An 18,774-nucleotide genomic window follows, 5' to 3' on the forward strand; every position below is an offset into this window, starting at 1 on the left:
TTGCTGCCTGACCTACTGAGCATTTCCAGCATTTTCTGTTTTCATTTCAGGTTTCCAGGATCTCTCGTTCTTTTTTCCATTTTGATAAAAGATCTAATATCTCAATTTTCGGTGTGCTACAAAAAGCTTCCACTGATGGGTCTGAGCTCTGCTGTGCAAACTTGGGCCACATGTGACTAATAAAGATATCTCTCTTATCTTATATTTGGAGAGTTCTGTCTCATTCCTGATTTCAATCTGACAAATTGTGCAAAGACTTTGGGAGTCAGTGTGTAGGTTACTTGCCATAGTATTCTGTCCATTCTTGTTAACCACAGAAAATATACATGTATGGCTAGTCCACTTAAGTTTCAATATGCAAGCTGACTGTTGCCACATGGGCTCAGATTGCTGCCGTACACACTCAAGCTGATGCATAGCCCATGATTCTGAAAGTGATTCGATGGAGAATGACCTACCTTTTCTAGACAGAATGACAACATTTGTACTCCTGTTCCTGCCTTCTGCCAGAACCTTGCTAGCTGGCGAACAGGCCCAAGACTCAATTGAGACAGTGCAGGTTGAAGCTGGGCTTTCTAAATCCACAACAATTTGGCATTGCCCTCTAAGGCCACCTGCAGGCTGTTCAATAATAAGTCAGCAGTCTTCCCTTACTTATTTGGCTGCTACTAGGGAAGAATTTTGCAGAAGTACTAGGAAAAATGAAGGTAACCAGAAAGCACAAAAGAAGATGCACAAGAGTGACTTATTTATCACTGGAGCTATGAGCAGCAGCTCCACCTGCTAAGCCACCATGCCACCCCATTCCTGCTCGTACTCAGTTCCAAGATGAAGGCATGCTGGGCCATGCATTGTAGAAAGCTTACATTTAAATGAGTAATGGCGCACAGAAGCCCCAACCAGACTTCTTTCTTTCAAAAATTGAAACATTAGGCAAATAAGGAATGCTCCAAAAATAGAGTTTCATGTCCACAAAACAAAAATTCAACAATTTACTTGTAAGTCCATGATCTATTCACATGTTATTAGTGGTGTTCTTTATGCCATTCAAAGAGTTTTCAGTAGGGAAAGGTAGCAGGAGCTTGGCATGTGACAATGGCAACATTGCTGCTGAATTAGTTTTGCACAAAGGCTATTATCAAGATTCACCTGTTTTGCAAGTGGACATCGGGTGCATAGATGTGAAAGCTACTATGGCAAAAAGCAACTATGGAACACCAAGTTTTTGACTTTTAGGAAGCCGCTGAATGCCTTAGATTAAGAATTATAGAATCTAATTTCTCAACATTGATATGTGTAACAAGTGGACTTGATCCAGTGAGTAGCTGAGGCAGGTGATGAGGAGGCTATTTCTCAGAAAGTGACAATCATTCACGTCCATAGCTGACCAGATTTCTGACTTTTTTTTTCCATCCCTTTCAATACCATAACTTGAGAATCTTTCAGGCAGATCATTTCATTATCGGGCAGTACAATGTAGGTTTGAGTGAATGCAACCAAGTGAATTGTCATAAAAGATTAACTTGACTAATTTCCTTGATATATCTAGCAAAAATACGATTTGAATGCAATAACATTGTTTACTCTTGAGGAAAGGCTGCCTGCATATATAAGAGAAGATATCTTTATTAGTCACATGTACATCAAAACAGACAGTGAAATGTATCTTTTGCATAGAGTGTTCTGGGGGCAGCCCGCAAGTGTCATCATGCTTCCGGAGCCAGCATAGCATCCCCACAACTTCCTAACCTGTACGTCTTTGGAATGTGGGAGGAAACCGGAGCACCCGGAGGAAACCCACGCAGACATGGGGAGACCGTACAAACTCCATACAGATAGCAGCGGGAATTGAACCCGGGTCGCTGGCGCTGTAAAGTGTTACGCTAACCACTACACTACTGTGCCTGCCCCCCCGTGACTTCCTGTCACATTGCAACTTATTTAATTCTGAAACACCCACTAGAGCAAGCTGCCTTCAACACACAGTCTTCAATGGAGACACAACAGACTGCAGATGCTGGAATCTGGAGCAATACACAAACTGTCTACAATGATTTACAGAAAAGCCACCATCAACATTGGCCATAAAGGGTGGGTGAAAAATGCCAGATTCCCCACATTCCCAGAATGTATACATCAGAAGCATTGGTCTGCTTCTTAAAATTTATTTTGATTTTCTTTCTTCTTCACTTTTGCAGCTATGGCTCTTCAGAATGATCCACTATACAGAACCATGCCCCTTCTCACAGTGCGCAACTCTTGGAAGCTTTCAGGGTCAATGGGACCAGGCCTTCTACAACTTCTTCACCTTCGGATTCCTATTTGTTTTCCCGTTAATCATCATGCTGATCTGCAATTTCAAAATAATCATCAAGATGACAAACAATCTGCGTCCAAAATTCAATCGTATGTTCACAAACTTTCTCATCACCTACTTACAGGGTGGGCTCTTATGTTGAAAAAGCTGCAATGTTTTTATTGACAGCTTTTAGTTTAAAATTTTAATTCATCAAGGCGAGAAAATTAATTACTGCAGTCTACTAAAGGTAATAGTTCTTCTTAGATTAGAAGTGATCTGATAAAATGTTCTGATTGAAGATGTTTCTAAGCCACCTTGGCTCCTTTATTAATGAGGAGACAAAAATGGAACATTTTGGGGATAAGAGGAGGAGGAATGCACATCATTGCCAGACATGTCCAAGTTTAAAGGGCATGCGTCATTATTATTTTACTTCTAGTGTTTTTATATCAACTGCACATGAGGAGACTTTATATAGAATGTTAAGAATAAGGTGACCTGTAAATTAATGAATGCTAATTTCAGCTGTTGCAGTTCTGTGGTAAGCCATTTTTTATCCTTCAACTAGATAATATCATTCCAAAGGGTCATATTACTTTAGAGAATCACATATCCTTTGATTATAAATCTTTGTGATTTCCCATCTTTCCATTATTTTCCATTGTATCCACGCTGTAAACTTTCCAGAGTAGGTGACAGTTTTTTCTTGAGCAGCAATAAGACATCACATCATCCATTGACCAATGTTTCAGTTACAGGGGCTCCCCGTGTTACAAATGACCTAACTTGTCCAGGACAGATTCCCGTCACAGTATGTTGACAGGCCGACTAGAGGGAACCCTGCCTCCCTGGTGCCAGGGTCCGGGATATCTCAGATTGGGTTCAGGTTATTCTCAGGAGGGAGGGCATGAACCTAGATGTTGTGATCCATGTAGGGACTAACGACTAACGACGTTGGCAGGAAAAGAGAGGAGGTCCTGCGTAAGGAGTTCAGGGAGTTAGGTGCTAAGTTGAGGGGCAGGACATCCAGGGTAACAATTTCAGGATTGCTACCTGTGCCACATGCGAGTGAGGAGAGGAATAGGAAGATTAGGCAGATTAATACATGGCTGAGGGGATGGTGCGAGAGGGAGGGCTTCAGATTTATGGATAATTGGGATTTGTTCCAGGGAAGATGGGATCTGTTCCAACGGGATGGTTTACACCTGAACTGGAGGGGTACTGACATTCTTGCAGGAAGGTTTGCTAATGCTGCTTGGGGGGGGGGGGGGGGTTAAACTAAATTTGCAGGGGGAGGGGATCCAGAATGAGAGAGAGGATAGCGAGATAGAAGGTAGAGGACAGATAGGAACTACACAATTTCGGAACATTAATACGAATGGAGAGAGGAGAAATGGGTTAAAAATCCTATATCTGAATGCACGGAGTGTCAGGAATAAGGTAGGCGAGCTTGAAGCTCAGATACGAATGGGTAAGTATGATGTTGTTGGGATAACAGAGACATGGCTGCAGGGAGATCAGACCTGGGAAATGAATTTTCAAGGGTATACATGCTATCATAAGGACAGGAAGGTGGGCAGAGGGGGTGGGGTGGCCCTGTTGGTGAGGAATGAGATTCAGTCCCTTGCAAGGGGGGACATTGAATCAGGAAAAGTAGAGTCAGTGTGGATAGAACTGAGGAACTGTAAGGGCAAAAAGACCCTAATGGATGTTATCTACAGGCCTCCGAACAGTGGTATGGATATTGGGTGCAAGCTGAATAGTGAGTTAATGTTGGCATGTGGCAAGGGTAATGTCACAGTAGTTATGGGGGATTTCAATGTGCAAGTGGACTGGGAAAATCAGGCTGGTACTGGACCCCAGGAAAGGGAGTTTATAGAGTGCCTCCGGGATGCATTCTTGGAGCAGCTGGTACGAGAGCCAACCAGGGAGGGGGCTATTCTGGATTTAGTGCTGTGTAATGAGCAGGATTTGATAAGAGAACTCGAAGTAAAGGAGACGTTGGGAGGTAGTGACCATAACATGATAAGTTTTTATCTGCAATTGGAGAGGGAAAAGGGCAAATCAGAAGGGTCAATTTTGCAGTTGAACAAAGGAGACTATGGAGCCATGAGGGAGGAGCTGGCTAAAGTTGACTGGGTGGGCATCCTAGCAGAATTGTCAATGGAACAGCAATGGCAGGTATTCCCGGGAATAATGCACAAGGTGCAGGATCAGTTTATTCCCCAGAGAAGGAAAGACTCAAAGAGGGGGAAGGGGCCACCGTGGCTGACAAAGGCAGTCAGAGATAGCATTGTGTTAAAAAGGAAGAAGTATGGCAGAGCCAAGCTGAGTGGGAAGATAGAAGATTGGGAAATTTTTAAGGTGCAGCAGAATTTAACTAAAAAGGTAATTCGGGAAGAAAAAATGAGGTACAAAGGCAAGCTAGCCAGAAATATTAAGGAGGATAGCAAAAGCCTTTTTAGGTATGTGAAGGGAAAGAAGTTAGTTAGGAACAATGTTGGGCCCTTGAAGACCGAATCGGGTGAAATTATTACGGGAAACAGGGAGATGGCAGTCGAATTTAATAAGTACTTTGGATCTGTCTTCACGGGGGAGGACGTAAGAAATCTCCCAGAGGTAAGGATGGACAAAAGGCAGAGGGTGACAGAGGAACTGAAGTGGATTGACATTAGGAAAGAAATGGTGATGGGTAGACTAATGGGGCTGAAGACTGACAAATCCCCAGGTCCAGATGGTCTGCATCCCAGGGTACTAAAGGAGGTGGCTCTAGAAATTGTGGATGCATTGGTGATCATTTTCCGATGTTCCTTAGATTTTGGGTCAGTTCCTGAGGATTGGAGAATGGCTAATGTTATCTCACTTTTTAAGAAAGGAGGGAGGGAGAAAATGGGGAACTATCGTCCAGTTAGCCTAACATCTGTGGTGGGGAAGATGCTAGAGTCCATTATTAAGGATGAAATAGTGGCATATTTGGATAGCAATGATAGGATTGGGTCGAGTCAACATGGATTTACCAAGGACAAATCATGCTTGACTAATCTACTGGAGTTTTTTGAGGATGTAGCCAGGAAAATAGATGAGGGAGATTCAGTGGATGTTGTATACCTCGACTTTCAGAAGGCATTTGATAAAGTGCCGCACAGGAGATTGGTGGGTAAAATTAGGGCTCATGGAATTGGGGGGCGGGTATTAACATGGATAGAAAACTGGTTGGCGGATAGGAAACAAAGGGTAGGGGTGAATGGATGTTTCTCAGAATGGCAGGCCGTGACTAGTGGGGTGCCACAGGGCTCGGTGCTGGGACCGCAGCTGTTTACGATCTATGTTGATGATTTAGGTGAAGGCATTGTGAATAACATTAGCAAGTTTGCTGATGATACAAAGTTGGGTGGCAGTGTGACATGTGTAGAGGAAGTTAGGAGAATTCAAGGTGATTTGGATAGGTTGGGTAAGTGGGCAGATACTTGGCAGATGAAGTTTAATGTGGATAAGTGTGAGGTTATCCACTTTGGGAGCAGGAACAGGAAGGCGGATTATTATCTGAATGGTGTGGAGTTAGGTAAGGGGGAAATACAAAGGGATCTTGGAGTCCTTGTTCATCAGTCACTGAAAGTGAATGAGCAAGTGCAGCAGGCAGTGATGAAGGCTAATGGAATGTTGGCCTGTATTACAAGGGGAATTGAGTACAAAAGCAAAGAGATTCTTTTGCATTTGTACAGGGCCCTGGTGAGACCACTCCTGGAGTATTGTGTACAGTTTTGGTCTCCAGGGTTAAGGAAGGATATCCTGGCTATAGAGGGCGTGCAGCGTAGGTTTACGAGGTTAATTCCAGGGATGTCGGGACTGTCTTATGCTGAGAGGTTGGAGAGACTGGGATTGTACATGCTGGAATTGAGAAGATTGAGAGGGCATCTGATTGAAACATACAGGATTATTAAGGGATTGGACAAGATAGAGACAGGAAATATGTTCCAGATGTTGGGGAAGTCCAGGACCAGGGGACATGATTTAAGAATAAGGGCTAGGCCATTTAGGACAGAGGTGAGGAAAAACTTCTTCTCCCAGAGGGTTGTGAATTTGTGGAATGCACTGCCTCAGAGGGCAGTGGAGGCCAATTCTCTGGGCACTTTCAAGAAGGAGCTAGATGGGTTTCTTATAGATAGGGGAATCAAGGGCTATGGGGACAAGGCAGGAACAGGATATGGATTGTTGAGGATCAGTCATGATCTCAAAATGGCGGTGCAGACTCAAAGGGCCGAATGGTCTACTTCTGCTCCTATTGTCTATTGTGTATAGATCTAGTATTAGGTAATGAACCAGGTCAGGTGACAGATCTCTCGGTGGGTGAGCATCTGGGGGACAGCGACCACTGCTCCCTAACATTTAGCATCGTCATGGACAAGGATAGGAGCAGAGAGGACGGGAAGGTATTTAATTGGGGAAGGGCAAATTATGAAGCTAGAACTTGCAAGAATAAATTGGGATGACATTTTTGAAGGGAAATATACTCTGAGGATGTGGTCATAGTTCAGGGATCTCTTTCAGGATGTTAGGGATAAATTTGTCATGGTGAGGCATAGAAAGAATAGCAGGGTGAAGGAACCATGGGTGACAAGAGAGGAGGAACAACTAGTTAGGAGGAAGAAGGCAGCATACATAAGGTTTAGGCAGTAAGGATCAGACAGGGCTCATGAGGAATATAGGGTAACAAGGAAGGGACTTAAAAAGGGGCTGAGGAGAGCAAAAAGGGGACATGAAAAGGCCTTGGAGAGTAGGGCTAAGGGAAATCCTAAGGCTTTTTTCACTTATGTGAACAGCAGAAGGATGACGAGAGTAAAGGTAGGACCGATGAGAGACAATGGTGGGAAGATGTGCCTGGAAGCTGTGGAAGTGTGTGAGGTTCTCAATGAATACTTCTCTTCAGTATTCACCAAGGGGAGGGGCCTTGATGACGCTGAGGACAGTGTTGATAAGGTTAATGTTTTAGAGCATGTGGATATCAAGAGAGAGGATGTGTTGGAACTGTTAGAAAATATAAGGACAGATATGACGGAATATTCCCCAGGCTGCTCCATGAGGCAAGGGAGGAGATTGCTGAACCATTGGCTAGGATCTTTGAGTCTTCATTGTCCACGGGAATTGTACCAGAGGATTGGAGGGTAGCAAATGTTGTCCCCTTATTCAAAAAAGGAAGTAGGGATAGTCTAGGGAATTATAGACCGGTGAGCCTTACGTCTGTGATGGGCAAGCTGTTGGAAAGGATTCTTAGAGATAGGATCTATGAGCATTTAGAGAATCATGGACTGATTAGGGACAGCCGGCATGGCTTTGTGAAAGGAAGATCATGTCTCACAAGCCTGATAGGATTCTTTGAGGAGGTGACCAGGCAGATTGATGAGGGTAGTGCAGTAGATGTGATCTACATGAATTTTAGTAAGGTGTTTGACAAGGTTGCACATGATAGGCTTCTTCAGAAGGTCAGAGGGCATGGGATCCAGGGAGGCTTGGCCGTGTGGATTCAAAATTGGCTTGCCTGTAGAAAGCAAAGGGTTGTGGTGGAGGGGATGCATTCAGATTGGAGGGCTATGACTAGCGGTGTCCCACAAGGATTGGTTTTGGGACCTCTACTTTTCGTGATATTTATTAATGACTTGGATGAGGGGGTAGAAGGGTGGGTTAGCAAGTCTGCAGACGACACAAAGGTTGGCGGTGTTATGGATAACGTAGAGGATTGTCGAAGATTGTAGAGGGACATTGATAGGATGCAGAGCTGGGCTGAGAAGTGGCAGATGGAGTTCAATCCGGAGAAGTGTGAAGTGGTATACTTCGGAAGGACAAACTCCAAGGCAGAGTACAAAGTTAATGGCAAGATTCTGGGTAGTATGGAGGAGCAGAGGGATCTAGGGGTTCATATCCACAGATCACTGAAAGTTGCCTCGTAGGTGGATAGGGTAATTAAGAAAGCTTATGGGATGTTAGCTTTCATAAGTTAGGGGATCGAATTTAAGAGCCTCGAGGTAATGATGCAGCTCTACAAAACTCTGGTTAGACCACACTTGGAGTACTGTGTCCAGTTCTGGTCGCCTCATTATAGGAAGGATGTGGAAGCATTGGAAAGGATGCAGAGGAGATTTACCAGGATGCTGCCTGATTTGGAGAGTATGGATTATGAGGAGAGACTAAGGGAGCTGGGGCTTTACTCTTCGGAGAGAAGGAGGATGACGGGAGACAGGAGAGAGGTGTACAAAATATTAAGAGGAATAGATAGAGTAGAGAGCCAGCGCCTCTTTCCCAGGGCACCAGTGCTCAATACAAGAGAGCATGGCTTTAAAGTAATGGGTGGGAATTTCAAGGGAGATATCAGAGGGAGGTTTTTCACCCAGAGAGTTGTTGAGGCATGGAATGCACTGCCTGGGGTGGTGGTGGAGGCAGGTACGTTGGTCAAATTCAAGAGATTGTTAGATAAGCATATGGAGGAATTTAAAATAGGGGGATATGTGGGGGGAAGAGGTTAGATAGTCTTAGGCGTGGTTAAAGGTTGGCACAACATGGTGGGCCGAAGGGCCTGTATTGTGCTGTACTGTTCTATGGTTCGATTATGGAAATCCAACTTTACACAAATTATCCCATATATTTTTAAAGCATTTTTCAAGTTCGTAATAATGATAATAATAATAATAATAAAATGTTTCGTGGTATTCACTAATAACAGAATACAGTATATATTCTATCAGTTTAATCATGGGTAGTGTGAGGGTGATTATTCAATGAAATGAAAGAATTTCTATAGCAAAGTAAATGTAGAGCAATAAAATGTGGGTAGTTATAGAAAATGGATGTTTCTTACTTACAGAGTGTAGGAGGAATTTGTGTGTTTAACCTGCACCTTGAATCTGGCTTTCACATGGGGCCCAGTCACCCTCTTAATTACGGCTCAGATCGGGGCAACACACAAAGAAAATCTCTTGTACAGCAGTGGTGAGTTGCTGTACAAATAAAGTCGTTTTATTCAGACCTGTTACAGTATACAATGGGGAGCACTTTGAGTGAGAGTTCAAAGATACTCCACTGATCCAAACGACCCAGCAAATTACAGTATTTGCGTTGCAATAGTTATATGCAGATTTCACAATTTCATCAATAACCCACTCTTCTTTATAGTATTTTATCTCTGTTTAACTTCTGCAGGGGTTGCCTCTAACAGTCTGACAAATGGGACTTTTCCCCCATTCTCCTTGCAATTAGGTGACCTGGTTTATGGTCTTGTCCTTCTGTTGTGACTAAGCTTATCTCATGATCAGTTGTCCTGCACTGAAGCTGTTTTCTAACCTCCATTTGTTTATCTCTGCTCCAGCCAGCTATGTCTTATAATCTAAACACTTCCCTGCTCTTAGTAGCTGTTTCTTCTAAGTGACCTTTAAATCATCTCCATTATTGGCCTATTTTCCTATCATCTCTTTTGAACTCATATGAGACTTTCCAAAGACGTACGGGTTAGGAAGTTGTGGGCATGCTATGTTGGCGCCGGAAACGTGGTGACACTTGCGGGCTGCCCCCAGAACGCTACGCAAAAGATGTATTTCACTGTATGTTTTGATGTACATGTGACTAATAAAGATATCTAATCTAATCTAAGTTGGCCATATTACAAACTTTCCCAATTTTCTTATAATTCCTAAGATTATTCTACAATTTCTCCCCTGGTGGCCCTTGGCTACACCCAAGGGAGCCATATTAAATAACAACATCTAATACTGATTCTTGGAGTAATCACTACCTGTTTACCTCACCTACCTGCCTGACAAATATCAGGATCTTCAGTTTCTTGTATAGCTTTCTATATGCCAGAATGAGAAAATCAAAACAATTACAATCAATAACTGTACCAGTACTGCTGCATGCGATATAATCCTAATCCATGGGTGTACATGAGCATTCTGTCCCCAGTTCCAGGCCTTTTCCCACCAAGCCTGTTTTTTTTTAGATGTTCTCTGCTTCTGTACCATGTTTCCAAATTACCTTGGTGCTCTCGGACCATTTCTGAACTACCTTCTCACCCTCCTTCACCAGTGCCGTCCAATCGGCATGGAGGTGTGGTATTGGTAGAAGCTCGGTCACAGTAAGTCTCCTTATTGGTATTGGTATAGGTATTGGTATTGGTTTATTATTGTTACTTGTACCAAGGTACAGTGAAAAACTTGTCTTACAAACCGATCTTACAGGTCAATTCATTACACAGTGCACAGTGCACCTTAATGTCTCATCTGGGTCATTTTGTACATAACAAGGTTTACTGTTATCAAATGCTCCTCCAGTGGCACTGTCACTTCTTTGTCTCCGATGATGATTTGTCTCTTGAGACCCTGGATTACAACATTATGACCAGATAGGGTACAATTCTGGCCATTCTTATCATACCATTTAGCGGAGGTATTGACGTAATAGTTTCCCTGCGACAGAGTAAAACTCCCAAAGGATGCATTAGTCCTGACATTAACACAAGCTTACAGTTGTTACAATATGTAAATCCACACTAAACTCTACTGTATTTATTATATCCTCTGGGCAGGCTTGGTGATTCCCTCCTTGATGGCATCTGTCTAATCTAATGCCCCTTGGCTTTATCCATGTGCACATTTATCCATGCTCCCTGTTTATATTGTCCAATATTGTGCACCTGGTATAGAACAAAGGTCTTATTCTGTAGCTGGTGTGGGGTATGGAGAACAACTTCTCTGACATATGCTCCTTGAGCATCCTGACACACCAGGTCCACCTGACTGGCTACAGTCAATGATCATAGGTGGCAGTCGGATTACATATCTTGACTCCACTGTTTCAGTTGTTGCGTTGATATCCAATTGGAGACTTGGTGGTTTGCTAACTGCAGAATGCAACCCTGTACCTGGGACACCAGCCAGTTGGGATAGACTGCGCACACCTGTTCCCTGTGTTCTTCCTGAGAAATATTACTGACTCTAGCTATAGTTCTATTTATCGTCCCCTCGTAAGGCTTGATTATTTTAACTTCCTTGAGAAATACTTGTGCTGCTTCCTCCCCTGTCCTACTGACTGTTTCAGCATCCTTAAATCCCATTGCTGCTACTCTCCGTATCTTCCCTTTCAGTTGTTCTATCTGTTCACTAAGTCCTATGCCTCGTGTGTTAACTGTGGATATCCCTGCTGCATATCCTGCTCCCACTATATCCACTAGTCCTATTCAGGTCCTACATGTTTTTACTCCTTTTCCCGTCAACTGCTTCCCTAACAGATATTGGAATAATTCCCTAATATAAGTTGAGCATCATTCTGGGATGTCCAACCCTGTAAGGTCAAGCATCACCTGAATGTGACGGTAATGGGGAACGAGGTTTACTTTTTCTTTCATTGGAGTCATTACTAATCCGTCCACTACCTTGATATCCTCATCACAGGAGGTCAGACCCTCAGTAGTGGCGGTTAAAGGTTGATCATTTGAACACCCATCTAACGTTGACTTCTGATCTCCAGATCGACTGCGAGGCATAACAAACTGCATTTGTGTCTCCCCTCTCTGACCTCCAGGGACCAACCCCAAAAACATTTCCAGAAAATCCACGTTACATTTTCCCCTTCGCACTGCACCATTTGTCTGATAGTTAAAGTAGCTCCATTGGTGCAGATAGTTGTACTTCAGCCATCACGTACAGCCGTACCCTGTCTGCAGTAGTGTTCCCCATTCCAGTTACATTGTCTAATGACTAAATGTGGTTCTGTTGGAGCACTTGTGATTCCAGTCTGATGTATGTGTATAAAATTCCTGTAAAAAAAGCAAATCCAGCCATCTGCCAGTAGTGTTAAAGTTACTACTCTATGGTTCATACGGCTTCAGTTGGGTCCAATGATTCCATCTAGCTATCCCCTTCATGTACACTAGGGCACATGTTTCTCCCACTACTATAATACTGTGTGGTCCTACCCACCAGGGCTGAAGTCCAGCCCTTTCTGGGAGAATTTTAACCATAACCTGATCTCCATCCTTTGGCATTTTGGCTTCAATACTTACTTTCTCCTTTTCCCAATCCTTGATCCTCTGCTGATCGATTACCTCATTTTTAAGCTCATGTAATCGGTTTGCCAGCTCCTGGATATACCCAAAAACTCTTTCCCTTCCATTGCAAACCTCTGCTGCTCTGGTTGTCACGTCTTCTGGTAGATTCATAGCTCATCCTGTCATCCACTCAAAGGGTGTTAACCCTGACCCTCTGGCTGGAGTTGTCCTTAACTTCATCAGAAGGGCTGGGACTACCTTAACCCATCCCTGTCCAGTCTCACTGAATGCTTTAGTAAGGCTGTTCTTCAGAGCCCGGTTTGCTTGTTCCACTAATCCAGAACTCTGTGGGTGGTAGGGTATATGGAATCACTGTTTTACTCCTAACAAGGTACATGCCTCCTTCATTATCTTACCCGTGAAATGCGTTCCCTGATCCGAGTCCATCCAAAGAGCCTCAACCCCCACCTAGGTATTACTTCTTCGGCAAGGATTCATGCCATGGTTCCAGCTGAAGAGTCTCTGCAGGGGAATCCTTCTGCCCAGTAATAAAGTGAACAATCATTACTAAACAGGTCCTTTTATTTTGGGACTGGTGCAAGGATCCAGTGAAACCTATCTGTATACTGTAAGTATACTGTATGTCTATCTGTATCTGATACACTTCGGGAGATCAAATTTGAAGGCAGGTTAATGGCAGGACTCTTAGCAGTGCGGAGGAACAGAGGAATCTTGGGGTCCACGTCCATAGATCCCTCAAGGTTGCCACACAGGTCAATAGGTTTGTTAAGAAGGCACATGGAGTGTTGGCCTTCTTTAGTCGGGGTATTGAGTTCAAGAGCTGCGAGGTAATGTTGCAGCTCTTTAGAACTCTGATCAGACCACACTTGGAGTATTGTGTTCAGTTCTGGTCACCTCATTACAGGAAGGATGTGGAAGCTTTAAAGTGGGTGTAGAGGAGATTTACCAGGATGCTGCCTGGATTGGAGAGCATGTCTGATGAGGATAGATTGAGCGAGCTAGGGCTTTTCTCTTTGGAGAGAAGGAGGATGAGAGGTGACTTGATAGAGGTTTACAAGATGATAAGAGGCATAGATCGAGTGGACGGTCAGAGACTTTTTCCCATTGAGACAATGGCTAACACAAGGGGGCATAATTTTAAGGCGCTTGGAGGAAGGTATAAGGCGGATGTCAGGGGTAAGTTTTTTTACACAGAGAGTGGTAGGTGCATGGAACGCACTGCCTGCAGAGGTTGTGGGGGCAGATACATTAGGGACATCTAAGAGATTCTTAGATAGACACATGAATGATAGAGAAATGGGAGGCTAATGGGAGGGAAAGGTTAGATAGATCTTAGAGCAGGATTAAATGTCGGCACAACATTGTGGGCCGAAAGGCCTGTACTGTGCTGTAGTGTTCTATGCTCTATGTTCCCTTATTCCCCTTGGCCTTGGTTGATTTCCCATTTGGGTGCCATTCCTGGCTCGCATTGGCACAAGTTATGCTAAATCTCTTCCCATCCCATTCCACCACCAGCAACCACTAATCTGATGTTGCATCCAAACTCTCCCTAGATATGCCAGTCCATGGTAAACATTTAACAAAATTTGCTGGATACAGGCTGTGGCTGTTATCTTCCCATCCTTTTGCCATACTCTGTTACAATCTTTGACTATCCCCTGTGCTCCCACAACTGTTTCTCTTCACCTGGAGCAGACTCCTGCATGTGCCTTATATTTTCTGATGTATTAATTATTCTACTTACAGGGGCGATACTTGTGTCCCCTGTCCATTCCCGTTCTTCCTCCGTTAAAGCTTCAGCTGATCTATCTGCATAATCATTTCCCTTCTGTTGTGGCATCTGGATCTCTTTATGGCCACCTGGAGGATGTGCTAGAACTTTTGAGAAACATTAGAATAGGTAAGTCACCAAGTCTGGATGGGGTATATCCAAGGTTATTACGGGAAGCAAGGGAAGAGATTGCTGCACCTTTGGTGATTTTCTTTGCATCCTCATTGGCCACAGGAGTAGTGCCAGATAATTGGAGGGTGGCAAATGTTGTTCCTTTTGTCATGGTTCCTAGTGCTGGTCCTCAATTTGGCCCCGTTTATGGTGCCTTGTTGTGCATCACATGATTTCCATGCACCACTAATTGCATAATAACACACATCTGAGTTCCATCAGGAGACTAGTATTAGAACCCAGGTTCCACTAGCCCTGGTTCCACTAGCACTGGTTCCCAGAGTATTGGTCAATCTTTGGCTATACTTTGTCTTCTGGCTGCTTAGAGCTGCCAATTCTAGAGCAGTCCCAGTTTTGCTGTTTGTCCTAGGATATCCTGTTTCCATGTCAGGACTCTGCCTCAGAACCCTGAGGCAAGATTCATCCTAGTTGCTGCCTGAGTTTGGTTCCGAGGAAGCATCCTGACTCCAGTCTCGTACTGGTGTTCTGCATTTGTGTTCTCCATGATCTTGCTCTTTGTTTGACACTGTGACACCTTTGTTTAAGAAAGAGAGTAGGGATAACCCTGGGAATTACAGACCAGTAAGTCTTACTTCAGAGGTGGGCAAATTGTTGGAGAAGATTCTTAGAGACAGGATTTATGGGCATTTGGAGAAGCATTGGCTGATTAGGGACAGTCAGCATAGCTTTGTGAGGAGCAGGCTGTGCCTCACAAGCATGATTGAATTCTCTGAGGATATGACAAAGCACATTGATGAAGGTAGAGCAGTGGATGTGGTGTACATGGATTTTAGTAAGGTGTTTGATAAGGTTCGTCATGGAAGGCTGATTGAGAAAGTCAGAAGGCATGGGATCCAAGGAAATATGGCTGTGTGGATTCAGAATTAGCTCACTCATAGAAGACAGGGTGGTGGTAGATGGAGTGTATTCTGCCTGGAGGTCAGTGACCAGTGGTGTTCCACAGGGATATGTTCTGGGACCCGTGCTCTTTGTGATTTTTAGAAGTGACATGGATGAGGATGTGGAAGGGTGGGTTAGTAGGTTTGCTAATGATACAAAGGTACAGAGGCATGCAGAAGTTTGGTCACCCCTGGTCAAAATTTCTGTTACTGTGAATAGCTAAGTGAGTAAAAGACGACCTGATTTCCAAAAGACATAAAGTTAAAGATGACACATTTCTTTAATATTTTAAGCAAGATTACTTTTTTATTTCCATCTTATACAGTTTCAAAACAACAAAAGGAAAAGGGCCCGAAGCAAAAGTTTGGGCACCCTGCATGGTCAGTACTTAGTAACACCCTCTTTGGCAAGTATCACAGCTTGGAAATGCTTTCTGTAGCCAGCTAAGAGTCTTTCAATTCTTGTTTGGGGGATTTTCGCCCATTGTTCCTTGCAAAAGGCTTCTGGTTCTGTGAGATTCTTTGGCCGTCTTGCATGCACTGCTCTTTTGTGGTCTCTCCACAGATTTTCAATCCTGTTTAGGTCAGGGGACTGTGAGGGCCATGGCAAAACCTTCAGCTTGTTCCTCTTGAGGTCGTCCATTGTGGATTTTGAGGTGTGTTTAGGATCGTTATCCTGTTGTAGAAGCCATCCTCTTTTCATCTTCAGCTTTTTTTTTTACAGATGGTGTGATGTTTGCTTCCAGAATTTGCTGGTATTTAATTGAATTCATTCTTCCCTCTACCAGTGAAATGTTCCCCGTGCCACTGGCTGCAACACAAGCCCAAAGCATGGTCGATCCACCCCTGTGCTTAACAGCTCGAGAGGTGTTCTTTTCATAAAATTCTGCACCTTTTTTTCTCCAAACATACCTTTGCTCATTACAGACAAAAAGTTCTATTTTAACTTCTTCAGTCCACAGGACTTGTTTCCAAAATGCATCAGACTTGTTTAGATGTTCCTTTGCAAACTTCTGATGCTAAATTTTGTGGTGAGGACACAGGAAAGTGTGGAGATATGGACTTTTCCCCAAGATCCCTCTGTACATCAATGCTGTTAAGGGTCCTGCCATTAACTGTATACTTCCCCCTTACATTTGACCTCCCAAAGTGCAGCACCACACACTTGCCCAGATGTGCAGTGTTCCATTCTGAATGCAGTAGTAGGGACAATGTTGCATGTTACTTTTGCAACTTTGGGAACAAGCAATGCACTTCAGGAAGATGAGTATATGAGAAAGAAGATGCAGCTGTTCTGTTTGAATGAGATCAGTTTATTTTCTAGGTGTCTAGCATACACAACTACTTAATGTTCTTGAAGAGAACCAACAAATGTTCTGTGCTTTACTAAATATATTGTTCATTTTGGTACTCTCTGCTGATCTCAGTATTACTTTAGGAATTGTTGAACTTTTCATCATATTTATTTTACAGAGATGGATCTGAACCGGTCAAGGAACGGTATACCAAAAGCTCGCATGAAAACAATGAAAATGACCATTGCTTTTGTCTCTTCTTTCATCATCTGCTGGACTCCATACTACCTGATGGGAATTTGGTATTGGTTTGATCCAGACCTGGACAATAAGTTGCCTGAACCAATCAATCATTTCTTATTTGTCTTTGGATTACTAAATCCGTGCCTTGATCCACTTATTTATGGGTATTTTTCTTAGTTCATTCTCAAATGTGATGCTTGTCTTTTCATTATGTATTGTTCAGTGCTGCAAATATCTTATTGCTATTATTGTCATTTGAAACACAGAACCCTAAGAATGCTATGGTATCACTGGCACACCTACTGACCATGTTGTGAAAGATTGACACCTGTACTACCATGTTCTGGACTTTAGACACACACCAACCATATACTGAGATCCTAAACAGTTGCACTCCTAGTTCTTGCAATTTTACAGACCATATTTTGCCAGTTCCATGTTGTGCCACTTTCAACAATGGTGCAGACCATTTTGTAGAAACCCTTGCCATCAACTGCAGCACATGCCATTATAATTGTGCAACAAATCAGTTAATTTGCAATTTTTCTGTGTGGGAGCTATTAGAGTAGAAAACCTGCAAGGCTCTTAACTCAGTGTCAGTTTAAAGGCATAAAGTATGTGTCAAGACACCCAAGAAGGTGGTTACTCCTTCAGCAAAGAAGTGCAGCACATACTATTTGGAACAGGCATCCAAGCCAAACCCAGAAGTTTTCCAATATTTTCACATTTGCTGTGGGACTCACTTTAGAACTTGAGCCAACACAATCATGAAGTTGACTATTCATTCCATGTTATTCATTATGCTCTGTGTGAAGTTAGGCTGTACTCCTTAATCCTCTGACCCAGTGCCCTCAATCTCACTAAATACAACTGGAATGTATGCCAGTAGCCTTACTTAGTAAGCTGCTCCCTAGGAGAAAGAATCTGAGACCACTGCAGCACAACCAATATCAGATTTTGCCCTCCAGCAATCTCTGCTGAACTCGGGTGAAATTATGTTTTGTGAATCACCACTTGAAGACTCGTCTTTTTTTATGCCAGTATTTGAGTGAGTGGTTGAATCTGCAGGAAATCTAGCCACCTTTGTCTGAAATACCAGAGTGGACCTCACAGCTCTAAATGTGAAGAAAGTGCAGAGATTGAGGTGTTGGTGAATGAGTTTTAATCTTATCATTTAGCACACCTAAGAACAGGATGTGAAGGTGGCCTCAGTATTAAGTACACAAGAACCCAATCACTGTGTTTAGCTACGGGCGCTGCACGTGTTTCACCTGTTCTGCCCATTTCTGTCAGGCAATCAGAAAACTAACCAGCAATGTTTGAAGGGCAAGTAATGACCCATCCAAGTAATATCCATGTAATTTCTTTACCTATGTGGAAAAGGAGGAGCAGGAGTACTGAGCCCACTAAAAATGTCTCCATTTCTGAAATCTCTAGTTCCTCCACCTCACATCTCAAAGTTCTGCATTTGTAATGATTATACACTCAGCCTTATAACCGTTCCAGCCCTGATTTGTCACTATCAGTGAGCTGTGAGGGTGGGAGTTGTGAAACAGTGGTAATTGGTGTCTTATGGCTTTCTGGGGATATACTGTACTTGTATGTTTATTATTTTTACTGAATTGTCTAGAGGTACTTCTGATTAGTTGAACTTAATGTATCTGACCACATCTACATTTACTCCGTATGCTCATCTTTCATGGAATAAAGACACGATGATACAAATCAATTCTTATTTCATCTGATGTTAATTCAATCCTAACTTCAAAGGAAGTTTTAGATAATAAAAAATAACTACAGTGCATATAGCTTCCTTTAGATAATCTTGATATTAAGAAAATACAATGATAATAGAGTTGTTGAGTCATCACAGTAATCAATTCCTACAGATTCCATTTCAGTCTGTAGCCTCCTTTGCAATAGCAATTCAAGTGTTTGCCTAGACACTTCTTAAATATTGTGGGAGTACCTGGCTCTGCCATACACTAAGGCTGTGTATTTCAGATTCCAATCATTCTCTGGGTGAAAAAAGTTCTATAACC

At 43.1% G+C, this 18,774-nt stretch overlaps 1 protein-coding gene across 1 annotated transcript in view; it reads left to right on the forward strand.

Annotated features, from left to right (window-relative positions):
* LOC127572948 (gonadotropin-releasing hormone receptor-like) overlaps nt 1-16,909 on the forward strand; it is a 42,745-nt gene extending 25,836 nt beyond the window's left edge. The window contains exons 2-3 of the mRNA XM_052020673.1: nt 2,199-2,406; nt 16,668-16,909. Coding sequence (XP_051876633.1) covers nt 2,199-2,406; nt 16,668-16,909 — 450 coding nt within the window. The remainder of the gene's footprint in view (nt 1-2,198; nt 2,407-16,667) is intronic.
* Nucleotides 16,910-18,774: the final 1,865 nt, after the last annotated feature.

Source organism: Pristis pectinata, chromosome 7, assembly GCF_009764475.1.
Source record: "Pristis pectinata isolate sPriPec2 chromosome 7, sPriPec2.1.pri, whole genome shotgun sequence".
Classification (NCBI taxonomy): Eukaryota; Metazoa; Chordata; class Chondrichthyes; order Rhinopristiformes; family Pristidae; genus Pristis; species Pristis pectinata.